Genomic DNA, 23,323 nt, shown 5'->3' on the forward strand with positions numbered 1-23,323 from the left:
TAACGTATTTGCTTACACGATCTTTGCAGACAAGCTCCGAAAATTTCTCGCAGCAAGTTAGTCCATTATTATCTACACTGCATTTTCTTTAATCCGAATTTGTTATGTAATCAAGCGAAAAGAACGTAAATACGTTTATTCTTCGTAAATTTATTGCATAGAAGCTGTTTGTGACGTGTAATCTTTTTTTTCGTTTTTTTAGAGATAACACGTGTTAAACTGAGAAATGGTGCTCGAAATACATGCATAGAATTTTGTATTAGATACGTTATCTTTTAAGTCTTTAATCACCGGAATAGACTAATACTTTAATTCCGATTGAAATCATCGTTAAAGTACAGTTTAGATATCGAAGCTGGTATCACATTCTCTAAGGAAAGAGTACTTTACGAGACTTAATACTTCTTGAGCTGAATAAAGTGGACTGCTCAACAGTGTCGCGTTTAGAAATTCAACGATTTTTGCATGGTGCTAACAAACGAGTTCAAGGATGAATGCAAAGCAATTAATAATAAAAAACGAAGGAATGTTTTTTCCGTTGTTGAACGTAAACTTAATGATACCAATTGACACACCTTTATGTATACATACCAACGAGAAATTCCAGATTTTATCTAACGCCTTATCATTTTATTTATTATAGTAGGATAACGTTGGGAAATACACGTCAAGGTGTGATCGATAAGAACGAGTATTATTCGCGAAGGATTAGTCCACACTTATTCTTTTTCCTCTAAGACTATGCTTTATCACACGACGTACTGATAATGGTTCTTTATGCGTAAGAAGAGCGGAGATTTAGCTGGATAAAACTCATAAAACTTAATAATATTATCAGAGTGATAAGACTAAGTTTGTTGATTGCTCGACTTTGTAGACCCACTGGCTACACGTTAAATCTGGCTATATTTCATTGAATTAAACTGAAATTATTTATTTTATAAACAAAAAATAAAGTTATTTGTTTTATCCGTTACAAATAATTTGTATATGCTATCCGATAATGTAACTAATTCATTATTTCTTGAATTGCTTAGGAAAGCCTTGGAGGAAATTCGAAAACTGCGATGCTTGGGACCGTGTCGCCAACTAATTTACACGTCGAAGAAACACTTGCAACTCTTCGTTATGCTTGTCAAGCTCGAGCCATCGTCAATCGAGTCCGAATTAATGAGGACCCTCATGAAAGATTAATTCGGTAATGCGCATAATTCTGTATCGTTTGAATTAGTAACATTAAAATTGCGTTCGATAATATTGAAGTAAGTAGAATTGTAAAGCTTGAAAAAGCGGAACAAAAGTACGTCGTTGGTCGATGCATTTATTTTTGGTAGCTCTGGGTTTGTTAACCTAATTGTAATTTTTTTCGTTAGCGAACTGAAAGCGGAGGTGCTGAGACTGCGCGGCGTTCGCGAGGGATACGAAAAACAGCTGGGTGTCTTTCCCCGACGCCTCTTCGAATCGACTGGTCAAAATGACGACGAAATCAAACAGAAACAAGACGAGATTGATAAGTTGAAGAATCAATTGAAGAAAACCGAGGAACAACTCGCTACTTCTCAGATGTACGTTAATTTTAACGCGACAACGCTAATTATTGTGACAATAGGTTCCTTTAATGAAAAATACTATTTAAACCGTTCAGTTACTTCGTCTTTTCAATGACGAAATACTGTGGCTAGGATAAAAAGCATTACTGGGAAAATGCATCGAAGGATATGACTTCTTTGCTGGTCACGATAAAAAACTTAATATGCAGCTACGTATAATTGCAGGGTATGGCAAACGAAATTGCGAGACGCCGAGGAAAAGAAAATTTCTGAATTAAAATATTTGCGTCAGTGTGGTATTGCTATAGAGATTGATTTTCACGAAAAGGATAAGCAGCCTTGTCTGATAAATCTCGCGGCCGATCCTATGTTATCCGGTACGCTTTTGTATCTGATTCCTCCAGGATTGGTTCGTATCGGGAAGAATCAAAGTTCTTCCAAACATTTGGACATCATGTTGGATGGACCATTGGTTAGGCCTTTACACTGGTTAGTTCATGGGTCGTTTGCGATTCAGTGATTTGTAAAAATCCACCTATCGAGCTTGTTTGCGTTATTTGTTTGTCCTCATCTTCCTCATTGTCTTGTGCACGATGCACAGTTTAATTGCTGTTTGTGATTCATGGTATAAGAGAAAAATATCTTTGACTTTTGTTTTCTTTGATCGTTTATCTCTCACTAACGCATGCTTATCTTCGTTTGTAACATGGTACTAACAGATATTTTGTATAAAACTGCATGACGGATTTTTGAGCAGTGTAAGTATTATTGCACGGTGTAAATATTTTCACACAAATTTATATTCTGAAAGCGAAACGTATGAGTGTTATATCGGGAGGCATGTTCCTATATTCCTACATGTCTGAATCCACATATCAAAAATTTGACGAATGTGTTTCTTATGCGAGTGATTAACATTATTCTTGGAATATGATACATATTTGATACAGTACGATATGATATGATTGATATTTTATTTATTTGACAGTACCATTGAAAATAGTGATGGAAAACTTACATTATCGGCGGAAGCGCACGGAGATACCTACGTCAATGGACAGGTAATACTTCAAAAAATGTTATTAACATTTTATGTTAATTATTGAAAATGAATTATTCATTCTGTCGTAGATGGTGACTGGTAAAGTTATCCTAAAGCATGGTGATCGATTAGTAATCGGCGGAAATCATTATTTCAAAGTCTCAAACCCGTACGATGAATGTAGCAATATTCAAATTTCTACGCAAGCAGTCGATTACGAATTTGCTCATGAAGAAATTCTTAAAGTACAGGAGGAGAAGTATGAGCCATTCGATACTGTTTATTCAACGATAATAACTAGTGTGTACAATAATGGATATTTAACGTTGTTTTATTATTTTATTTTTGATATAGATTAAGAGCAGAATTAGACGAAAGCAAACGGAAGGCAATAAAAGAACTGGAAAATGCGAAACGAGAAGCTGAGATGCAATTGGGATCTCAGAAATTACTGTATGAACGTAAAATTGAGATCCTCGGTTCTACGGTTGAAGAACAAAAGATTGCACTGGAACAAATTTATCAAAAGAAAAAAGAATTGGAATTGGAGAAAGAATTGCTCGCGAACGAAGTTAAAACAAATAATAGATTAAAACAAATGCAATTGGAGCAAAAAAAAGTTACCATTGCACCGTACAAGACAACATTTTTGCAAGAATTAGAAAACATTTTAAATGAGAAGGCAGCAGATGCCGAGTATGCTCTGAAAATGAAAGCGAGTGCAGAAGCTATAACCGATGGTGGTATTAGCTTACATGAAATACAGTTATTGGTAAAAGAAGCTACTGAACGGTGTAGAGAAGTTGGTCTTAATTACGTACGTATCTACTACGCCAATTTTATTTTCAAGTGGATAATTTCTATTTATATATGTAATCAATTATTACGCTTTTAGGAATTTGACCAGCAACAAATAATTGAAAATAAGAGTTTAAAATCGGTAATTCGTATAAGAAATAGAGACTGCATGAAAGAAACGTTTTGGGAACCAATGCGATTTCTAGAGTGGGTCCATCGTTTACGAGATTACGATATCGAAGATTCAATAAAGGAATTATATACATCGGAAGAAGTTTGGGAACAGTACGAAAATACAGAAACTTTCGAAGATTCCTTAAATAACAGTCGAATTTCAATAAACATGACACCGGTGAAGAAACATCTAAATGAGAGTTTGCAACAATTTTCATTGGAAACCTCTGTACTTGAAAATACATACAACGATCAAAACATCGATTCCTCTAAAGAACAAGAAATTATAAATTCTTGTCTTATACAAATAGAACTGGCTACAAAAACTTTGCGTAAATTGTGCGATAGAAATAATGGGGTTCAGTTAATCACGGAATCGCTTAATAATATGCAAAGTATTATCAGTAATTTGCGCGAAGCACTAGAAGTGAAAAACTTTGGCGAAGACACAATTGAAACTATAAATTCTACTCAGAATTGTAGTGTAATTGAAAAATGTGAAAATGTACTTCCTGAAGCTAGCAATGCAGAATCTGTTACACCAACGAAATCTACTTTATGTAATAATATCAAAACTGACAAAATTGCTCAAAAAAGCGTTAGATTTACAGATAAATTAAACAAGGAGCTAACTTAGTAAAAGAAAATTTATTTACAGACGATTAAATAAATAATGTAAAGTTATTTAGAGGAATTTTAAATATATGTGAACCAAACAAATGTTAAATGAAACAAAGAAATATGTTTAACTATATCAATATTTAATAGTTACGGCTTTATTTTTTACTATTCATAATATGTTATGTATTGTTTATATATCTAGATCTGACTTGTAGAATGTTTCTATTTCTTATATGAACTTAAGTTTTTATAAAATGTGTAAAATTATGTTATTAATTTTTCAAAATAATTTTTTTTTTTAACATGGGACTTGTAGTACTAGTTACATGGTACATAACTCGGTACTTGTTTCTTATGAATGCAAATATTTCATGTATATTTTGTACAATACATGTCATGGACTGATAATAAATAGAAATTGCAATTAAAATTTCAAATGTATATGAATATTTTGTACTGTTTATAATAAACAATGCTACATGAAATAAACACAAAAATTACTGTATATGATTAATCAAAATAATCTTCAATGTCAATATCAGGATTTAATAAATCTTCGCCATAGTCACTCAAATCCAATTGATTAAGTATTAAATTCTCACACATTTCTTCTAAATCAGTATCCCCAATTAACACTGCTCCTTGCATTTTGCCATTCTCCAGAATGAGTTTTATGTATTCTTGTCCTTTAGTCATACGTAACAGTATTTCATATTTATTATCCAATTTTTGTCCATTAAATAAACCAAGTAAAACTACCTTGTAACCAAAAAATTTAGTGACATGAGTAAAAAGTTCAAAACAAAAATCTTGCAAAAACTCTTCATTTCTTAATTTTGAAACCATTGATTTAGCGGCATATCGTCCCATTTGGTGAGCTTGAGTCCACAATCTCATTTGAAACCAATGTTTCGCTATTTCCCATCCTGCACTGCATACATCTCCTGCAGCATATACATCTTGCTTTGAAGTCTCTAGTTTCCAATCTACCAACAGACCTCCATCTTCTCCTTTTGTAATATCTTCTAAACCTGTTATATTGGTATTTGGTATTACACCTGTTGCTGACACAATAAAGTCACAACCAATAATCTTTCCATTTGTTAGTTCAACATACACAGGCCATTCTTGCATAGGATCAAATTCTTTTTTTTCTGATTCATTAAGAATCTTAATCATTTCACACTCATATTCTATCTGTACTTTTGAAGCTTTCAAATAAGTACCTTTTATATCAAAATTATTGTGCCAATCTGGACCCAAAGCTGGACCAGCTTTTACAGCTGTAGGATCAGATATTGTGTATCTCATCCTCTTTGTCACAGTATTTGTATTAACATTTGTAGATGTATTGGTTCTGTATACCTTATCTACAAAAAATTCTGCAGCTCCAGGATCAATAAATGTTGCAGAAATATGTTTATCTTTAATTACCCATACCATCTCAATGCCATCCACTTCATGTATAATTTCGGTAGCAATACCTCCGTTTCCAATTATTACAATTTTTCTTGAAGATTTTATTTTTTGAGAAAATTGAACAACTGACTCTGTATCTCTTATTCCTAATACAAAATTATTACGTTCTGCTACAAGCTTAGGCCTAGCACCATTACAAAGACATAACATTTTATAATGTATGATTCTTCCATTTTTTGTCTCAAGTTGCTTATTTGTGGTATTTACTTTCTCTACAAAATCGTGAATAACTATTAAAGAATTGCGTGTATTTGTTAAAGTTTCTACATCCTTCTCTTCCACGTTAAACTGCATTAAAGTTTTACCAAGAGGAATTATATTTGTAACTGCCTTTATTAAAGGACTTGCTGTAATTAAAACAGTACTTTCTTCTGGTGCAAGGAAACCTATGCTTTCAACACAAGATACTCCTGCAATACCACCACCTACTATTGCAAATGTACAATTTATTTCTTCCTTACTCATTGTTGCGTTCTTATTGAATACAAAATTTTAATCACAATTTAAAATTTAATAATTAATTTTGCCACTCTGAATGATCATAATACCTATAATGAACATCATATGTAAGTAATCCATAGTCCCTTGCTTTCATTATAGCAGCAAGAAGATTATTATGAGATCTTTGACAAATACCAGTATAACTATAAAATAAAATACAAAAGTTAATAATATTGTACGTAATCGTTTTGTAATTTCTTTTATATTCAGAAAAATAAAAGTACCTACCTATAACTTAAGATTTCTCCAGTGTATTCGGAAATAAACTGTTTTAACAACTCAACATTACGGTAATCAAGAACTAAATATTCATCTCTACAGATTGGACAAGGATTACCAGTGGAAATCACTCCACCTCTCTATAAAAGATTGACAACACCATCATAACATTGACAATGATCAAAATAACTTGAATTTACTTTAAAAATACTTACAATGCACATTTTTCTTGTCTTTTTCGGTGCAAACTGTCCTTTAAAATTGCGCCTATAAAACTTCCACACTGGATAGTCTCCATAAGTTAGTTTGTAAGCTAAAATATTATTTTATAAATACAATACAATATACACTAAAAGATCCTCCTAGAGTTTCTTTTTATTAAAAACATACCAGTACTCTGTAAATATTGTATACTAGTTTCAGCAGGAATAATTTTAGTTCTGTCTTTTGTAACATTCAAAACTGGATATTTTATTCCATTCTCTTCTATTACATCTATCTCGTTAGAATTTGTAGACGTAGAACGTATGAATTTCGTAGAAATAACCTAAAATGTAATTCATAATCATGTATAAATACTAATAATAGTTACTATGTTATCCCTTACTTTTGCAGTTAGATTACTTCGAAAAATTGATCCAGCTAAGAATAATTTATTTAATATCAATGACATTGTTTTTTTATTTAAATATATCTCTTAAAACTCTTGATATCTGCAATAATTCAATTACCCGACATTCGTAGTAGGAATTTCCTGCGACCTAATGAAACCGGAATTCATGAGCAAAAACATAATCAAATAAGAAACAATTAAATTTAGTAATTGTGCCTAACTAAACATCTTATATTAATATTAAAATACATTTATATTATTTATTTTCATATGTCACTATTATATTTAATTTTTTAATATTTAAACCAATTTTTATTCGATATCAATAAACTAGTACCGAAAAGCATTTTATTACTAAATTGTATTAAACCATTCAGGAACATATATCAACATTTTTTTTTAAATATGCATCATTTATAATATTACAAGTTATTATCAAAGTCGTGTTTCATAAAAGTTGCTCGTATGATTAAAGTCATTTTAAAGTTCATATAAGGACTAGTCAAAAAAGTTATTGTTTCATTGCATTGAAATATTGGACATATTTAAAAAATGAATTATTATTCTTTTATTTTCATTTTAATATTTTATAGTAATATATTTATAATTAATTGTCTCTAATAATAATATAATATACAATAAAATAAACCAACATTTGATTCGGATGACGAAAATAAGATACTTCCGACTTGGGCGTAACAGCAGGTTCTACGTAGTTAGGTGAGAATAATTTTACTTAAGTTAATAGTAAATTTTGGAATTGTTCAACAAGATATTACAAGAAAAGCGACACTAAGGTAATAAAAGTAAAATTTAAACAATGTTTGATTACAGATGGCAGCTGAAGAAGAAGATACTTACGGATTTCGGACAATCTTGTAGCGTTTGCTGATGCGTAGCCTATTTTCATCAAAACGTAGGGCCACGTCGCTATCGTGTATAGGAAATGTTAAATTTCTTATACACTGCTGTGAACATTTATTTTCCATAAAAAGGATTTAATTATTAATCAAATGTGAGTGGCTTTTCTGTCGTTCAAAAAAGCCGAAGTTTCTTTTCTGACAGCATTTTATTTAAAACAACTAGCAGAGTCTGGTACAGTTTTCATTACATTTTTATATCGCTACATACATATATCTCGTAATGAATATAATAAAAACAGAAAAAACTTAGTAGGAAAATATTTGAGGGTTAGACAGTATAGGACAATTAATACAGTAGTGATATAACTTAATTGTATCGTTGGAACTGTCGGATTTTCACGATAGAAGTTGCATGCGAGGTATCTATTTTCTGTTGAAATTGCAAGAGTGATAAACAAAGTATTATCGGAACGCTATAAAAAGTGTTAGTGATTGCATATATTTGAAAAAAACTACAATTTTCGTAATAATTTTCATATAATATAAATGGATCATCATGGTGAGCTATAAATAGAAGTTGCTCGGTGATGTCAAGTGAAAGGGTGGGGTCGTAACGGTTATTGGTCGATGTTAAAAGGGATTCGAAACGTGATTGGTTGATTGTGCAACCATTCTGGGTGGGACATGCGCAGAAGTATTGCGCAGGAAGAGATTCGCCAGTTGACCATCGAGTGATCGCCGTTGACTGAAGAGTTCACCTCTTACATTGATAGTTTCGCTATTTGTAGCTTCTTTTACATAATTGAAGTATTTATAGATATTTCTTATTGAAGAATGCAAAATAACGAAATAATTAAAATAGTAAAAGATTCTGTACAAAAATCCTTTCGATTCTCATTTCCGTTTTGTGAGGGCAGATTCTTTGTATAGTTGAATGATAAGGGCAATGAGAATTACGAAGCATTTCAAGAATTTCTTGTTAACGAACAATTGTCCGTGAAAGTATATTTTAGGCTTAGGTAATGATCTTAGATATAATTTTTTATTCGTAGACGTGGATTTTTTTGAGTTAAATACAATCTATATTCGTTAGAATGTTGAACAATATGGCGGTGTCGCGTATGCTTAGCCTCGAAAAACTGTGTTTCGTTTCACCATTAAAAGAACGAATGTTTTTGTGTTTCATTGCAGATTTACGACATGATCCTTTGTTTGTACTTCAATATGCGTTAAATCGTCAAGAATAACATCAAAATGGTAAGTCTAGTTTTTTTGTTCGAATCAATCACTTTCTTCTTAGTTTGTAAATTTCTTTAGAGAGGGCGCCATGTGCGATGAATTACGATTGACGTGTAATGGAAGGGGAAAGCGCTAGGATCAATAACCTTCATTCATTTGACCTCGTATTCTATTTGTGGCATTACCGACTTTTTAATATTCGCACGATGTAGGTAGTTTAATGAGAGTTTATTTTAAAAATTAATGTAATATACGTTACTAATACTCGTATCGAGTAATAAAATGGTGAAGGTAAATGATTCTATCGCTTTTTCCTTACATTTATATGTATATTTAACAAGTTATCCTTTCACATTGAAATGTTTTAATGTAATGTATACTTTCATCATTACATAATATGAGGTTATAAAATATCCCATATAATGGAAAGGTATTTTAGTAGATGTTAATTTAAATGAACTTGAATTATTAAATATTCAGAAAAGCAAATAACATAAGTATTCAGACAAATTTCAATTTAATAAATTTTGGATGTAATCATTCTATACCAAAATATAGACTGGTATTTTCTACCCATGTGGTATTAGGGATATATTCTTAAATTTTCAAATTTTAGAATATTTTAATTATTGAATTTTCAAAAACTGCTTTGTCGTACTTGGTATGAAACACAGATACTGTTAATGAAACTGTGGGACCTAATCCTGTTTAGTTAAAAAAAATAAAAATATAAAGTCGAATTGATGACATTTCATTTAAAACATTTGAATTTTGGTGGATTAAGTTTTTACATTATTACACATAATTACACACAATTGCATTATTATGTATAATCTGCTTAAACTTCAACATATATGACATTTTACATGTGCTTTTTCAGCCACGTATAGATCCTCTATCTTTATTGAAATGTCTTAGCGTTTTATTGGGGCCAACTGGAGGTATTAAAAGTAAAGAAGAAGTTCATCGATTGACTAATTTAATGACAAAGTTTTCAAAGAAACTTGTTTCAAAATGCATTTACATACAAATATTAAAAACTACAAATACTGATTTACTTAGCCAGTAAGTATATGAGCTCTTTTTTACCTGTATTATTAATTTTTTATACATCAAATAAATAATATTCACTTTAAGAAGATTTAATTGAACAAATGTTTATGTTGAAAGTAAAATTCTTTATATTGCATATTGCATACACACAGATATTCATACCTTGTATTCCTGTGTGATATATAATAAATATGCTAGATTAAAAAAAATAGGTACTCTAAACCAATGAACAGTTTTAATATATGGACTGTACTCACTGATGAGAGTTCCACAATTTCATTTATTTAAATTATTTGATGTATCATTAGAGAAAAAGTGATACAGTACAATGTAATTTATAATATAAACAATATTTTTCTTTGTTCAGATTTATGGGTGCTGGAGGATGGAATCTCGTTCATATGTGGCTCACTGATGGCATTCTTGCAAAAAATTGGGCTCTGATTCAAGAACTGCTTGAGCTTCTCTTGTTATGTCCAGTAGATATTGAACGATTAAAGAGCAACAATTGTCCAAAATTGATAAAAGGTTTATCAAAGGAAGGTAGTCATCAAGGTGTTAGAGTGTTGGCTAGTCGATTAGTTGAGCAGTGGTTAAAAATAGTGAAAGGAGAAGCTGCACCGAATTCTGTACCAGCACAAATCATGACGATTCCGGTACAAACAACTGGGGCTTTGGGACAAAGTTTAGTTCCTCAGTCGACACAACCACAGCAACAACAGTATTCCATTCATTGTGGTATTCAACAAGTTACTGATGGTGCAGAAAATGCAACGGTTCAGGTGCAAGATCTACAATTTATTCCAAACTCTACATCAACTGTTGCTGTATCTCATGTTCAGCAGCAACAACAATCGCAAGAACAACAACATCAGTTGCAAGAGAGGACAACCGTACAATCCTTACAGTTGCAAGTTGTTAGCAAACCACAACAGGTGCAAATACAACAACAATTGTCAACACAGCAATCAAAAAAGCCTGCTTTTGTTGTGGTATCCACGTCTTCTCAGTCTCCAGTTCCTGTGTATAAAATTACAATTCGTGAAGGCAAACAAATTCTTACGAAAGTGGAGACAGATGCTGCAAATATTAATAGTGTTTTAAATGCAAACAGTACAAAAGTAGAAGTTAATGGAGATGTTGTGGATGATACACCTCCTGTGAAAGAAAATTCTGAGGAGGAAGTAGCATCTACGGAACTTAGTGATGGTGTAGTCAGTGGACAAGATTGTGAAGCAGATGTACAATCTGAAAAATTAGACCAAGTTTCAAGTGAAGTGAAACAAACTGTAGTAGATTCCACGGACGATCTCGACGTGGACATTGTTAAGAGTAGGGACAATAAAGACATTAAAGACATTAAAGACAATGGTAGTAGTGAAAGTAGTAAGTCTAGTAATAAAGAAAATCGGGACTCTACTAAAAAAGATGAAAAAAAATCTAGTAGTTCAGATAAAAAAAATCATCATAGTTCGTCTTCATCTTCTAAAAGTTCTAAACATACCTCCAGTTCCAGTTCGCATCGTAGTAGTTCCACATCTTATAAATCCAGTAGTCATCGCTCTAGTAGTAGTAGTTCAAAAAGTTATAGTTCCAAGGACAAGTCTTCCAAGGACAAGGATAAACATCACTCATCCAATTCATCCAGTAAACATAGCTCTAGTAAAAGTAAAACCGATAAAGAACGAGAAAAAGAAAAGCAGAAGAAAGATCAGGCAGAGAAGGATAAAGCAACTCTAGAAAAAGTACAAGGTCAAGCACTGAGTTCCAAATTGGGGAAAATACCGAAGAAAAAATCAGAAGAAGAAAAGTCCGGAGATGCAGTCGTAAGAAAATCGTCAACGGATTCTCGAGATAGTTCTAAAGAAAATAAGACTGATTCAAAGAAAATTGTTTCGATCCCAGAAAAAAAGAATATTTCTATTTCTATTGAGAGTAGGAAAAATTCTCAGGATTCTACATCACGACCAAAGACTGTGAAAACATTTAACTCTAAATTTCGATCAACAGGTCTGGAGGAAGAAGTAAAACCTCCTCCACCTAGATCAGCAAAAAAACCAAATCCTATCATTGATAAGAAGGTTATACCCCAAAAATTACCTGTTTTAAAAAGGCCATCTCCACTTAGAGAAGCTATTCCAACAGCGGATAAACGAGCGAAATTATCATTGGACTCGCCAACAACTCCTCCAGGCGAAGAAAAGAAAGGAGGCATCAAATTGATACCACCAAAACCAAAACGTAAGTATTATTCAATCTCTAAAATATATTTCAAATATTTCTTTGCAAGTACATGTATATTATTTTTTTCTACAAGTTAACTTTAATTTTAATTCTTTAGGGACAAAGGTATATATTATCTAAAATTCTTATCTAATGCTGATGTTCCAAGACTAGATACTTTAAACTTAAAACCAGCTTCTTTTTTTATCATTAGTGTGCATACGTTTTTTACGAGTAATTTATATTTTAGCGAGTAGTTTAACGCTTAGTATATTTTAACACGTAATTCTAATGTTAAAATTATTTAAACTGATACATTGTGCAGTCTTCTTTCAAATTATTTCACTTCGTAAAAGTAGAAAAAAGACAATGTAAAAGCATTTAACTTAATGTTTCTTGATTTTAGTTTTATGATTAAACTTTTGTTATGCAAAAATTAGGAAGTAAATCAAGTTACCAAATTCAACTTAAAATAACTAGTCTTCGAATATCAGTTTCTTCTATTATACCATTCTATTACTAACTTCTTAATATTGAGTTTGCAGGTGGTTGGCTCCAGGAGAAACACGAGCAAACTATATATATTTATATACTTTATATCTGTTGCGTGAATATTGATATTTCACTTCATTCGCTAAATTTACATAGTTTTCTTACTTATTTTTATTAATTCACAACTTCTTTCAGGCATATATATTTTAGTTTATAGTATATAATAGGACCCTGTATTACTTTCCTACAAATTATTAGAATATTGTAGAAGGTATAAGAAAACATATCACTCGACCCACATGGAAGTGGATCGAACGGATTTCTCTTGTGCTTGCCTCGATAATTAACATCACGTTAGAAGAACGAAGACATTAGGATCATCTCTTTGAGCATCGATTTATTTGCTATATTAAGAAGCTTCAGCAGGTAATCTTCGATAAAGTACTAACTAAATATCGTACGTAATATCTAAACGCTATAGTGCCACGTGGTAAATTCGTATAGTCAAAATATTTTTAATAAGCGAAATATTCGAATTAATTGTGCAGTTTCTTCTACGAATATTTGGATAAAACAAAAAAAAAGAATAACGAAAGGTGTGTTCTTATCGATATATCTTTTCGGGGTGTGTGTTTTACTGTTCTCCAACAAACTGATTACACCGATAGAAGTCACCATGGATATTACTAATCTATCTAGGTAAGGAAACAAACCAACTCTTGTCTGTCCATACTTCTTCCCTTGTACATGTACACCCTATTAAGCATTTAAATAAATTGATCAGAAATCTGGAAATATTTAACTCTTGGGTTTCTGCTATACATCTTGCTCACTGAATGCTTGATAAAGCAAAACACTCAATTCCGTGAGCCCATCCAGATTTCCATCCTCTCGGTGACTAATCGTACAAAATTGAAAGTGCAAATCTGGACACTCAAAATGGTATCGTATGTTGAAACGATCTACTAGGTTGCGATAGTAAAGTTACGCTACGTTCAGTGATGAACAGATTAAGTGTCCGTCGAAGAACTCGTAGTGATGCACGGTCGGTGCAATAACGAGATGTGCAAGAAAGAGGACAATATCGATATCATCTTTCCACTCCTGACAACCTCGCGAATATAGCGCCCTCGAGGCACAACATATTGCCATCACTTATATTGCCGGTCCGAGCGAGTTTCCTTCATATGAACTTTCTCGTACGCTAGTGGCGCCCTCTTATCGTTGTAGCGTACGGCGGTTCATGGATTCACATTTTCAAATATATAAATTTAGAAATTCTGAAACTGAGAAATTACACAGTTTTTAGTTTAGAATCTCGAAATTTGTAAATTTGTAAATGCTGTGTGGAAAAGCCTTTCTCTATTATCATTTGCTACAGTCTCGTTCGTAGCAATATAACAAGAGATAGTGTACCCATTGGTGCCAATCACTGTGCTGGATAACGTTGATATAACATATTGTAGTTTACTCGTACTACATCAAAAACGATAAGGTTTCTGCTTTGATAATTTCTTATTGTTTAATAAATGGATGCAATGTCTTAACATTGTGATACCATTTCAAGTGTCATTGCACAGGGCAAACAAAATTGTTACTTGAGATACGTCATTTCCAATTCTGTAACATTGTTTAATTCACAGTGAATTCGCACAATCAATCGAAATACGTTCATCAGAGAGAATTGAAATTTGCATCGGGCATATAGTCCCAAGATATCCTTCTGAACGCGAGAAAGAATGAGAGAGAATGGGAGAGCGAGAGAGAAATAGAGAAAGAAAGAGGGAGAGTGAGATGGAGAAAGAGATGAAAAAGAGAAGCAGAAAGTAATTGTATGTATGGATGAATACATGGAAAAGCGAACAAAAAATGCGTGGCATGATGTTCGAAGGAAATTCGTTTGAAAACGAATGTGGAATTTCGTGGAAAAGCACTTCCGAAAAAAAATGCATGAAAAATACGACGCTGCGTACCGACTCAACGTCTTCGAACAAGCCGCCCCTTAGGATCAACGAGTCTCTTCTTACGACGTGTAATTCGTCTATTTCCAATGACAACGTCGACATGGCGAAGAAGGTCTTCTTCCTTGCCAGTAATCGCGCATTAAACGAATCGAAAACGTTACTGGAATGGGAAAAAAGATATAAAGAAGAAAATACAGGAGAAACGAAACTTTGATGTTTCCTAATCGATGATTGTGCTCGATGCAAGCGTATTCTGTTATTTATCCTAAAATTTATCGAATTCAAACAAAAATTCATGTTCAATACGTTGAAACAAGATAGATAAATCGAAAGATACATTATCGTGTGTACCAGTGATGGGCAAGTGGTGTGCACTCGCGGGCGCTGATGGGTAGTCAAATTCTCAGTTTGAAAATCTCCAAATTTTGAAACTTTTCAAATTCCACCATTTCTGAACCACTAAATCTAAAACACTCCAAATTCCCGTATCTATAAATCCTCGAATTCTCAAGTTTCCAGATCTCTAAATCTACACGTTTCCAAATTTACAAATGACCAAATTTCTAAAGGTGAAAATTGAAATGCCTATGGATTTCCAACACCTCGTCGTTGCACCCGTGAGCTCATCGATGGACACTTGATCTGCATATCACTGGTGTATACGAACTTCTCTGAATAACAGTTAGTTTGAAATCCATTTGTACAAGAGTGTTTTCAGAGTTATATATTATTCATGCTTGTAACGCTATTTTAAAAAAGGAAAGGGGGGTTGAATAAAAAATATCGCTACACTACTTTTAATTTTTTTATATTTTAATATTTAACGCGACCCACCCAAAATCATATCTTTCTAAATTTCAAGATCAAAATATCCCACACCCTCATTTTGGGAATCTCTTATCTGATGGAAACAAATCCTATTGCGGTTCGAAGAGAAATACGTAGTTAATTCGAATTCAAATATACGAAGAAAACAGAATCGATACAACAGAGTTGATATATTTCAATATTGGACAATTTGAATAATTAAATAGAGAGAGAGAAAGAAAGATTTAAAAATAATTTGTTTGAATTAGACGCGTCGAAAGAGAATAGGCGGGAATTACGGCGGAGTTGCGCAACGGCGCACTTGTTGGTGTTCTCGAGTACTAAGGACGATGTTTTTGCAATGGTCTTTACGTCGGCTATCGCGTATGAGGCCAGACTATTTCTCGTGGCAATGCATTACGCTCACGCATTATATTAACCGTTCCACATATTTAGATCCGCGCCATTCGTCGACGATTTTCTTGTCGTGCGGTGTTTCAATTTGAACTTGAAAAAGATATTAAACGAACGATCAAGTAGCTTGCCTTATTATTTCAGCTACTATTTATAGTTTCTTTTATTCGATTCCTTTTTTATAACTACAGAAAACGCTTTTTAAAAAATATGTATGCGTTTGTTAGCATTTTATCTTATTACAAGATAGTAATTCAAAATAAAATGTTAATATTAATTTTTGTACGTCTAATTCGAATTAAAATAGTTGTCCTTAATATAGTATGTAATATTATATTTAAATTTTATTTATATTATTGTAATTATGTTTACGTTGTTATTTGTTTTTTGTGAATATTCAGCAGTTATTGTTATTTAAGAATTTTCTATCATTTCTTTGCCGAGGAAAATAATCATTCTTTAATCTCTGTTGCTTCTCTTGAAATACGAAAAGACGTAAAAAGAATGGAATAACTTTAAATTATCGTTGATTCGATTGCGTAAAATTTGTTCGAATAAAGAGTGTACACGTTCGAAGTAATTATTATAAAACGAAACTAAATGTTTATTTATTTATTATTAATAAACTAGTTGAATGTACGACTTCTGCAGAACGCGTTTGAAACGAAGCAAACGACTAACGAGCGTGATTTTAAAGGTTTATGGAAATAAAATTGGAGCCGTACAATTAAAACCCATATATTATTCCCCAGTTTGTTATTATTACTTCTATCAAATGCGTTTCGACGATTATAAATGTATTTTATCATCGATTCCATATCCTTTTTCTTGCATCTTAAATCTCGTCGCGTAACATCGATTTGTTATAATCAAAAATTCGACATCGAGTTTTCACGTTGTTCGTAGCCACTGATTCTTGTTTTATGTAAAAGTTATTAAAAATATCTTTGAATTCGACGAAACGGGAAAAATGTTACACGAAGCATTAAAATATATATTGATCATTAAACAAAAATTCAACTTTTCGTTTCTGCATGTCACTGAAACTATAAATTTATATGATAATTAATGCGTCCACGCATTTACGCATCGCAGAAAATTTGAAAAATACATCGCGCTTTAGGAGCGAAATGCTTTTAGCGTCGATTGAACGATTGCTGTTTTTTTATGTATCTGATTAATGAAAAAAGAAAAACCTTGCAGATAACAAACGTGTTCGTAGATTATAAAAAATACACATTTATAATGTCTTCTGCATTTATATTTACGCCTTTTGCTCGTCACGAGTTTACGTACTTTGAATGATGTTAATATTAAACGGGTGCGCGTTTATCTTTGCTTAAAACTTTGGATTATATCGATTTATTCCTTTCATAAGACATTTATTAATACATTTATGATTATTTAACTTATCATAATTTATCGATATTATGAATATTAAAACTTGCCATATGTATTCGTGTATTAAAATATACTTTATCGAAGATTACGTCATGATAATAATTTGATTTTCCAATTTCAATATAATATAGAAACAATAACTACTTTAATTTTGTTACAGATTTATTGATGTCTTCGTCCGTTCTCCGCTAAAAATCTTTACTTAGTTTCAGTGCGATCATGAAGCGTCTATCAATCTTCACGCAACTTTGTTAATCCTTTACAACTTTTTAGCAATAATTTACCAAAATTTTGTAATTAAAGTTTACTTTACAGGATTACGTTTGGAGAACGTTTATTATTTTTATTACATTCGAATTGGGGAACACAGCGAGAAACTTTATACTGAAATAAAAATTTCTTTATTTAAATATACATATTTATATCCGATATTAATTAACAGTTGTACTACTTCGAATGTAATCACGTTAGCGCAACAATTTCTGATGATAAGATAATTAACATATCAATGTTTTTCTTCTGTTGTATTCTTTTATTTTAATTAATAGGTGATTATTATAATTTTTTTCCAGCGATGGTTTTGCAAGAAAGTGATATGTTTATGGATGCTTTGACTGCATCGACGAAAAGTAAAGAACCGAGGAAGAGGAAGCGGAGAACATCCATCACGAAAGACGGTCCCACGGAAGCGAAGAAACAGGAAACTGCCAGTAGCGATAATCGTGATGTTACACCTCCACCCACCTCACCACCAAGTGCCGATGAAAAATCACCTGTAGTTGTCAAGCCTAACTTTAAGGTTCGTATAATTATTAAACTATAAAATTACTAATTACCATTCCTATAACATTAACATATTTTTATTTATTTATTTAATAAACAACTTATAATTTTTAATAATAATTAAGGAAACTATTTGTTATTAATTTTAAGCTTATCGAAAGATTATTTTACAATATTGCATTTGTTTAAATCATACTTTTTCTTGCAGTTTTACCAAGACACTTTGGAGACAGACGAAGATAAGGAGCAAAAAGAGAAAGAGAATTCGGACGACGATGCTAAGAAAGAGAAAGAAGAAACGTCCGATGATCAAAAAGAAAATAGAGTATTTAAGGCGGACGTTGATGATGATGGAAGCAACAGTAAGTTCTATGATTTGTTTTATATTTTATATTTCTTTGGTGGTGTATATAAAAATGTTCTATTGTCTTTTCAGCACCTACACCGGACGACGATGTAGAAGAAAAGACTTCCGATTCTCCGGAGGATACGTCTTCCATGTCAGATTCTACAAAGAAAGAGAATGTCGGTGCTTATCCTGAAATACGATATGTCGATGGACTGAGAAGCGTTTTATTGCTTCAGAAACGTAAAGGGCCGAAAAAAGTGTTGAAATGGAAAACGGACTTGGAATCCGTACGTTACTTCGAGTTGGATGAAACAGAAAGGGTGAACGTGACGAAAACGTTCACTGATATGAAACAAATGGAAAAACAAAACGAGAGGGAAGCATTCCAGATGGCCAGAAAATTAAGTATGTTATTTATAATCAAAAATTGTCTACCATATTTTAGTTATTTAGAATACTGAAATAAAATTTAACATTTTTTTATAGGTAATGAAGATTTGATGGAGGAAAGAACGAGGTGGAAACCTTTAATTCCGATCGATCTACCTCCTGCCTTAGTAGAGCCCGGAAAAGACAGCAGGGAGAAAGATATTCAATATGCTCGGGAGAAAGGCATTTTACAAGCGTTATATTTCAACCGAAGCATGTAAGTATATATTTCAATAGTTGAATAGTTAGTAATACAAGCAAAAAAAATTTTATAAATCGCATGTTATAACACATGAATATTTATTTTTGTAATCATGTGAATAATAGTACTCATGCTATAGTAAAAAAATAGGTACTCAAAGCCAAAGAATAATCTAAAACATGGATTGTACTTATTGATCAGAGTACCACAAAACATGATTACTTAAAATGTTCTATTTGAAAGTAGAATGGTTTTCTTATATAATATGTTTGAATTACAGGATTCCAGACTCTGCAGCGGAGCCTGATGAAGAGCGTCACCATGTATATAGCGAACCCAAAATCATTCCTTTGGACGACCTCACAGGAAATAAAGAAAGCGAGAAAGACTTTACTTCCATGCCGTGGCCAGAACCAAAACCGCAGTTGCAACCTCAGACACCTCCAGTTTCAAACTTCCATTATTCCTCGTTCCCCCATAATCAACAGCCAGTAATGGCGCCTATGGGTCCTCAAGCATCAATGGGACCAATGCCTCAAATGTCTCAGCAAATGATGCCACCATCTCACATGGGCCCGTTAGGCCCAGAAATGGGAGGTCCAATGTCTGCCGGAGGAGGAGGTTGGAGAACTGGAGATGGAAAAGTTGTTGTCCCTGATGCTATGGGAATGAATCCCATGGGCAATATGCCAAATGCATTTCCACCGGGAATGGAAGGTGGTCCAATGGTACCGCCTGGAATGTTAGGACCACCGCCTATGTATAATCAACAACAAGAAGGTTATGGTATGATGGGTCCGGAAGACATGGGATTCAATAACATGAATCCAAATAATTTCCAAGGACCACCTGGTCCTTTGTACGGTCCTGGGCCTAACTTTCAAGGTCCCAGAGGTGGCGGCCCAATGCACGGCAGAGGTAGAGGAGTTCCTGGACCTGGTTGGTACAGAGGTGGTGGGGGACCACCGGGGAGAGGAGGATGGAGAGGAGGTGGCGGATGGAGAGGAAGTGGAAAGCAGCCTCCCGTGTGCAGACAATTTTCGAAAAATGGTTACTGTCGGGTTGGTGATAAATGTCAGTATCTTCATCCCGGAGTGAACTGTCCACCGTTTTGAAAATAGTTGAAGTGATGAAAGGATTTATTGGAATTTTCGTGGGTAGCATAATATGAATGTTCATTCTACTTAAAGTGAACCAACGAGAATGAATAAAAATCGTATCGGAACGAGATCGTATGAAAAATATCAAATTATATTCGACACAAGCTTATATTAGTCGAGGAAATTGATTATAACGTGCAATTTTCTATTAATTATGCAAAGAATCAGGCAGATAATATGACATTTATACACGTATATTTTCTCAAGATTGAATGGTATACAATAACTTTCGATTCTTTTGCATCGTGTAATATGGAAAGTGAATATTACAAGAAAAAAATTCCGTGATAGGTTTATTTTTTATGAACAATATCGTGCAGAATTTTAATATCGAAAGCTGCTTTGAATTCGAAATAATAATGAGAGAAAAACAAATAGGTTCGTCGGCTGCTGGACGGCAAGAGGTTCCTACACATTACTTTTTATTATAATTTTAAACAGATATTTAATGAAGTCTGAAATGATATTAAAGATACTTTTTATTTATCTGTTTTCTTAACATATTAATAATTGGAGTCTCGTAGAACAAAATCTCGATTGACATGTCTTCCTTTTTCGTTCATAATTTACAGAGAGTAGCCACTGCCGAAAATATGGTTGAAGTAATTATAATAAAAACTAAAATGTACGGGATCGTCGTAGATTTTAATCTTATTGGCATGACGAGTGATGATTTCAAAGTGTATGACGCTATAATGAGCAGAAAGTGCAAATTCCAATTTAAGAAGCATTTGTCTTTCAGATTGCCACATGGGTGTCTAATCGCTTTCTACTAATGAATATATGTATGTAATTAAAATACTGTTGAAATGAATCGAGGGTAATATACAACGGAATATTGTAACACCAAAAGTTCAAATAATAAGTTAAATAACTTTTTATTAAATTAAGATATCTTACATTTAGTCGTGTATGTAGATCGATTGTAAATATTATAATTGTACCATTTTGTATAAAATCTCGCTAGCTCTAATAACAAGAGACTGTTTTAGGCTTAAATAATATGTAATAATATAAAAGAAAGCAAGTTTTTAGTAAAGACGTGTATGTATAATTTGAAATAGTGAAGTGCAAAACGATCGGATGTTTGTAGAATACCTTTTCACGTGTGAAGTTGAACATGTATTCGACAAACGTGATCGCTAGCATACTATTGTATTAAATATTTTTTACGAATTAAAGGTAGTGGTTATTTTTTTGTATATGATTGATTGTTATGTTTGTATATAACATTGATTGTTGTATAAGAACTGCTTGATGGAATACATGAGTCATACCTATTTTCTAAAATATACTGCAGTTACTCTACCAATTAAAAGACTCCCTTTACAATATATTTAAACATTTTATTATCTTTTCATTAATATTTTTAAATATTTACGACTATCTTTACATTTTTATGTTTCTATAAAAATCATACTTTTCTTTATACATCTAACAATTACATGTTTAAACAATTACTTATCAACAATTTTTTTATAGTCAATAAAACAATATATTATATACAAATTAAAGACATTAGTATTAAATATACATAATATGTATACTAAACTGTATATTCAAAAAGGTAATATACACATCAAGTATATATTATAATATATTAAGCTCCACTTTTAATTTATATGAAAATTTATCTCTTTCGATATCAATCATTCATTAATTAAAATAGAATGAGAAATATTTCATTAATTTAAGTAATTCTAAATTTATTTAAATTGTTGAGGTGGAGGGCCAAAAATGCTTCCACTTTGTTTACTTGCTGTTCTAGATGGAGCAAATCCAAGTAGCTTTTGAATATTCTGTAAATAACAACATCTGTTTTAAATTTTTCAAAAATGTTATAGTTAAATAAAATACAAAATTAGAATTATTTTTATTTTAGAAATATGATATAAAAAGTCTTTACCTGTCTAATGCTCATAGTGCAAAGTATATAAAGAAAAATAAAGGAACATTCTGTATAATCATCTCCTGGAAGATTCCTATGGGATAAACCTTGTATCCAACTAATTGGAACAAAAGGCAATCTTGCCACAACTCTACCATCAAAAATGCTATTGAACATGCTTAAAAGAGCAGTAAATGCAAAACCAATTGCAAACATTGATTTCATTTTTACGAGTGATAAATCTCTGTTGTTATTTTTTAATCTTTCTTCTTCTCGTTCAATTTTCTTCTTTTGCTGCTTATCTAATGAATCTCCATGTGCTTCCTTTCTCTTTTCCACTGAAATATATTACATACAATTGTCATTAATAAATATTTTGTGTTGATGACAAAGTGTTCATAATACAGTTTTATTTGACACCATTATTATTCAGCAACTTACACTTTTTACTTTGCTTTTCTACTTCCGATTTCAATTTTTGATATTTCTCTGTTCTATAAACCATTAACCATGTTAAACCTATAAACAATTTCAAAATAATATGGAAATACAAAAATAACCTTAAAGTTAAGAAAACAATGTATAATGAAAACAATTTTTACCTTCTCCTAATAAAGCTGTGCAGATACTAATAAATACGATTAAAATAGTATCTGCCCACATATTGACACTAAAAGATCTAAATATTATTTAAATTATTCAAACATGTAATCCGAGTATTACTCTTTTAAATGAGTGATGAACAAATCAAGTGCCCGCCGAAGGACTCATAATGTGTTAGTGTGCACGGTACGTGCACCATGAAATGATGACGTGTTAAAAATCCAACAGATATGAAAATTTAGAAATTTGGGAATTTGAAGATTTGTAAACTAAAAATTTTAGAAGTTTAAAGAATTAAAAAATGTACGTATTAGAAATTTCTTTATTGTCAAGTTCTCAAATATTCCAATGTTCAAATTCTTCAAGTTCTAAGATTCCCAAATTCCCTACTTATCAATTATAATTATCACAGCACGCAACTAATAAGAATTTGAAGTATTATTAGGGATGAGACCA

General features: G+C 32.1%; 5 protein-coding genes across 24 annotated transcripts in view; 2 read left to right on the forward strand and 3 right to left on the reverse strand.

The window, feature by feature from the left end:
- Window positions 1–4,615, forward strand: part of neb (kinesin family member nebbish) — a 53,716-nt gene extending 49,101 nt beyond the window's left edge. For 3 of the 4 annotated variants that reach the window (XM_076528930.1, XM_003706904.3, XM_012293346.2), the window contains exons 6-12: window positions 1,038–1,198; window positions 1,374–1,565; window positions 1,776–2,039; window positions 2,539–2,611; window positions 2,682–2,851; window positions 2,947–3,409; window positions 3,488–4,615. In XM_076528930.1, the coding sequence (XP_076385045.1) occupies window positions 1,038–1,198; window positions 1,374–1,565; window positions 1,776–2,039; window positions 2,539–2,611; window positions 2,682–2,851; window positions 2,947–3,409; window positions 3,488–4,201 (2,037 nt within the window). In that variant the 3' untranslated portion in view covers window positions 4,202–4,615. The remainder of the gene's footprint in view (window positions 1–1,037; window positions 1,199–1,373; window positions 1,566–1,775; window positions 2,040–2,538; window positions 2,612–2,681; window positions 2,852–2,946; window positions 3,410–3,487) is intronic. The other variant, XM_012293347.2, reaches the window with a different exon arrangement.
- Window positions 4,610–6,129, reverse strand: Pyroxd1 (pyridine nucleotide-disulfide oxidoreductase domain 1). Its single transcript, XM_003706988.3, has one exon. The coding sequence runs from the start codon at window positions 6,127–6,129 to the stop codon at window positions 4,696–4,698; it is 1,434 nt and encodes a 477-aa protein (XP_003707036.2). The 3' UTR covers window positions 4,610–4,695.
- On the reverse strand, window positions 6,091–7,158 carry mRpS18B (mitochondrial ribosomal protein S18B). Its single transcript, XM_012293348.2, has 5 exons — window positions 6,992–7,158; window positions 6,775–6,931; window positions 6,600–6,697; window positions 6,394–6,524; window positions 6,091–6,308 (listed from the first exon to the last, which is right to left on the reverse strand). Exons 1-5 carry the CDS (start codon window positions 7,055–7,057, stop codon window positions 6,182–6,184), a joined length of 579 nt encoding a protein of 192 aa, XP_012148738.2. The 5' UTR covers window positions 7,058–7,158; the 3' UTR covers window positions 6,091–6,181.
- A 407-nt stretch (window positions 7,159–7,565) lies between these two features.
- On the forward strand, window positions 7,566–21,666 carry PNUTS (Phosphatase 1 nuclear targeting subunit). 17 transcript variants are annotated; one of them, XM_076541477.1, is made up of 12 exons: window positions 7,566–7,717; window positions 7,832–8,012; window positions 9,052–9,117; window positions 9,178–9,390; window positions 9,980–10,164; window positions 10,520–12,087; window positions 12,163–12,393; window positions 18,026–18,252; window positions 18,445–18,598; window positions 18,673–18,990; window positions 19,072–19,231; window positions 19,497–21,557. In XM_076541477.1, the coding sequence occupies exons 4-12, from the start codon at window positions 9,382–9,384 to the stop codon at window positions 20,329–20,331; spliced, it is 3,687 nt and encodes a 1,228-aa protein (XP_076397592.1). In that variant the 5' UTR covers window positions 7,566–7,717; window positions 7,832–8,012; window positions 9,052–9,117; window positions 9,178–9,381; the 3' UTR covers window positions 20,332–21,557. The 17 variants fall into 17 exon arrangements, with proteins under 17 accessions (XP_076397592.1, XP_076397548.1, XP_076397547.1 ...); XM_076541433.1 differs by having other exon boundaries at window positions 7,832–8,092; window positions 10,520–12,393; XM_076541432.1 differs by having other exon boundaries at window positions 10,520–12,393.
- Window positions 21,230–23,292, reverse strand: LOC100881658 (calcium load-activated calcium channel). The gene is made up of 4 exons (XM_003706745.3): window positions 22,867–23,292; window positions 22,706–22,783; window positions 22,283–22,602; window positions 21,230–22,175 (listed from the first exon to the last, which is right to left on the reverse strand). Exons 1-4 carry the CDS (start codon window positions 22,925–22,927, stop codon window positions 22,083–22,085), a joined length of 552 nt encoding a protein of 183 aa, XP_003706793.1. The 5' UTR covers window positions 22,928–23,292; the 3' UTR covers window positions 21,230–22,082.
- Between the last annotated feature and the right edge of the window lie 31 nt (window positions 23,293–23,323).

This window comes from Megachile rotundata, chromosome 2, assembly GCF_050947335.1.
Source record: "Megachile rotundata isolate GNS110a chromosome 2, iyMegRotu1, whole genome shotgun sequence".
Classification (NCBI taxonomy): domain Eukaryota; kingdom Metazoa; phylum Arthropoda; class Insecta; order Hymenoptera; family Megachilidae; genus Megachile; species Megachile rotundata.

What these genes read in the sequence shown, in the direction of transcription:
- PNUTS (XM_076541433.1), top strand. An exon ending in AATACTGATTTACTTAGCCA is followed by an intron (nt 10,165 to 10,519) that starts GTAAGTATATGA and finishes TTCTTTGTTCAG; the next exon opens with ATTTATGGGTGCTGGAGGAT. An exon ending in TTATATTTCAACCGAAGCAT is followed by an intron (nt 19,232 to 19,496) that starts GTAAGTATATAT and finishes TTTGAATTACAG; the next exon opens with GATTCCAGACTCTGCAGCGG.
- Pyroxd1 (XM_003706988.3), bottom strand. Translation starts at nt 6,129, where the DNA reads ATGAGTAAGGAAGAAATAAATTGTACATTTGCAATAGTAGGTGGTGGT.
- mRpS18B (XM_012293348.2), bottom strand. Translation starts at nt 7,057, where the DNA reads ATGTCATTGATATTAAATAAATTATTCTTAGCTGGATCAATTTTTCGA. An exon ending in GAAGTAATCTAACTGCAAAA is followed by an intron (nt 6,932 to 6,991) that starts GTAAGGGATAAC and finishes ATTACATTTTAG; the next exon opens with GTTATTTCTACGAAATTCAT. An exon ending in AGACAAGAAAAATGTGCATT is followed by an intron (nt 6,525 to 6,599) that starts GTAAGTATTTTT and finishes AATCTTTTATAG; the next exon opens with AGAGGTGGAGTGATTTCCAC.
- LOC100881658 (XM_003706745.3), bottom strand. Translation starts at nt 22,927, where the DNA reads ATGTGGGCAGATACTATTTTAATCGTATTTATTAGTATCTGCACAGCT. An exon ending in CACAGCTTTATTAGGAGAAG is followed by an intron (nt 22,784 to 22,866) that starts GTAAAAATTGTT and finishes AATTGTTTATAG; the next exon opens with GTTTAACATGGTTAATGGTT. An exon ending in GCACTATGAGCATTAGACAG is followed by an intron (nt 22,176 to 22,282) that starts GTAAAGACTTTT and finishes TGTTATTTACAG; the next exon opens with AATATTCAAAAGCTACTTGG.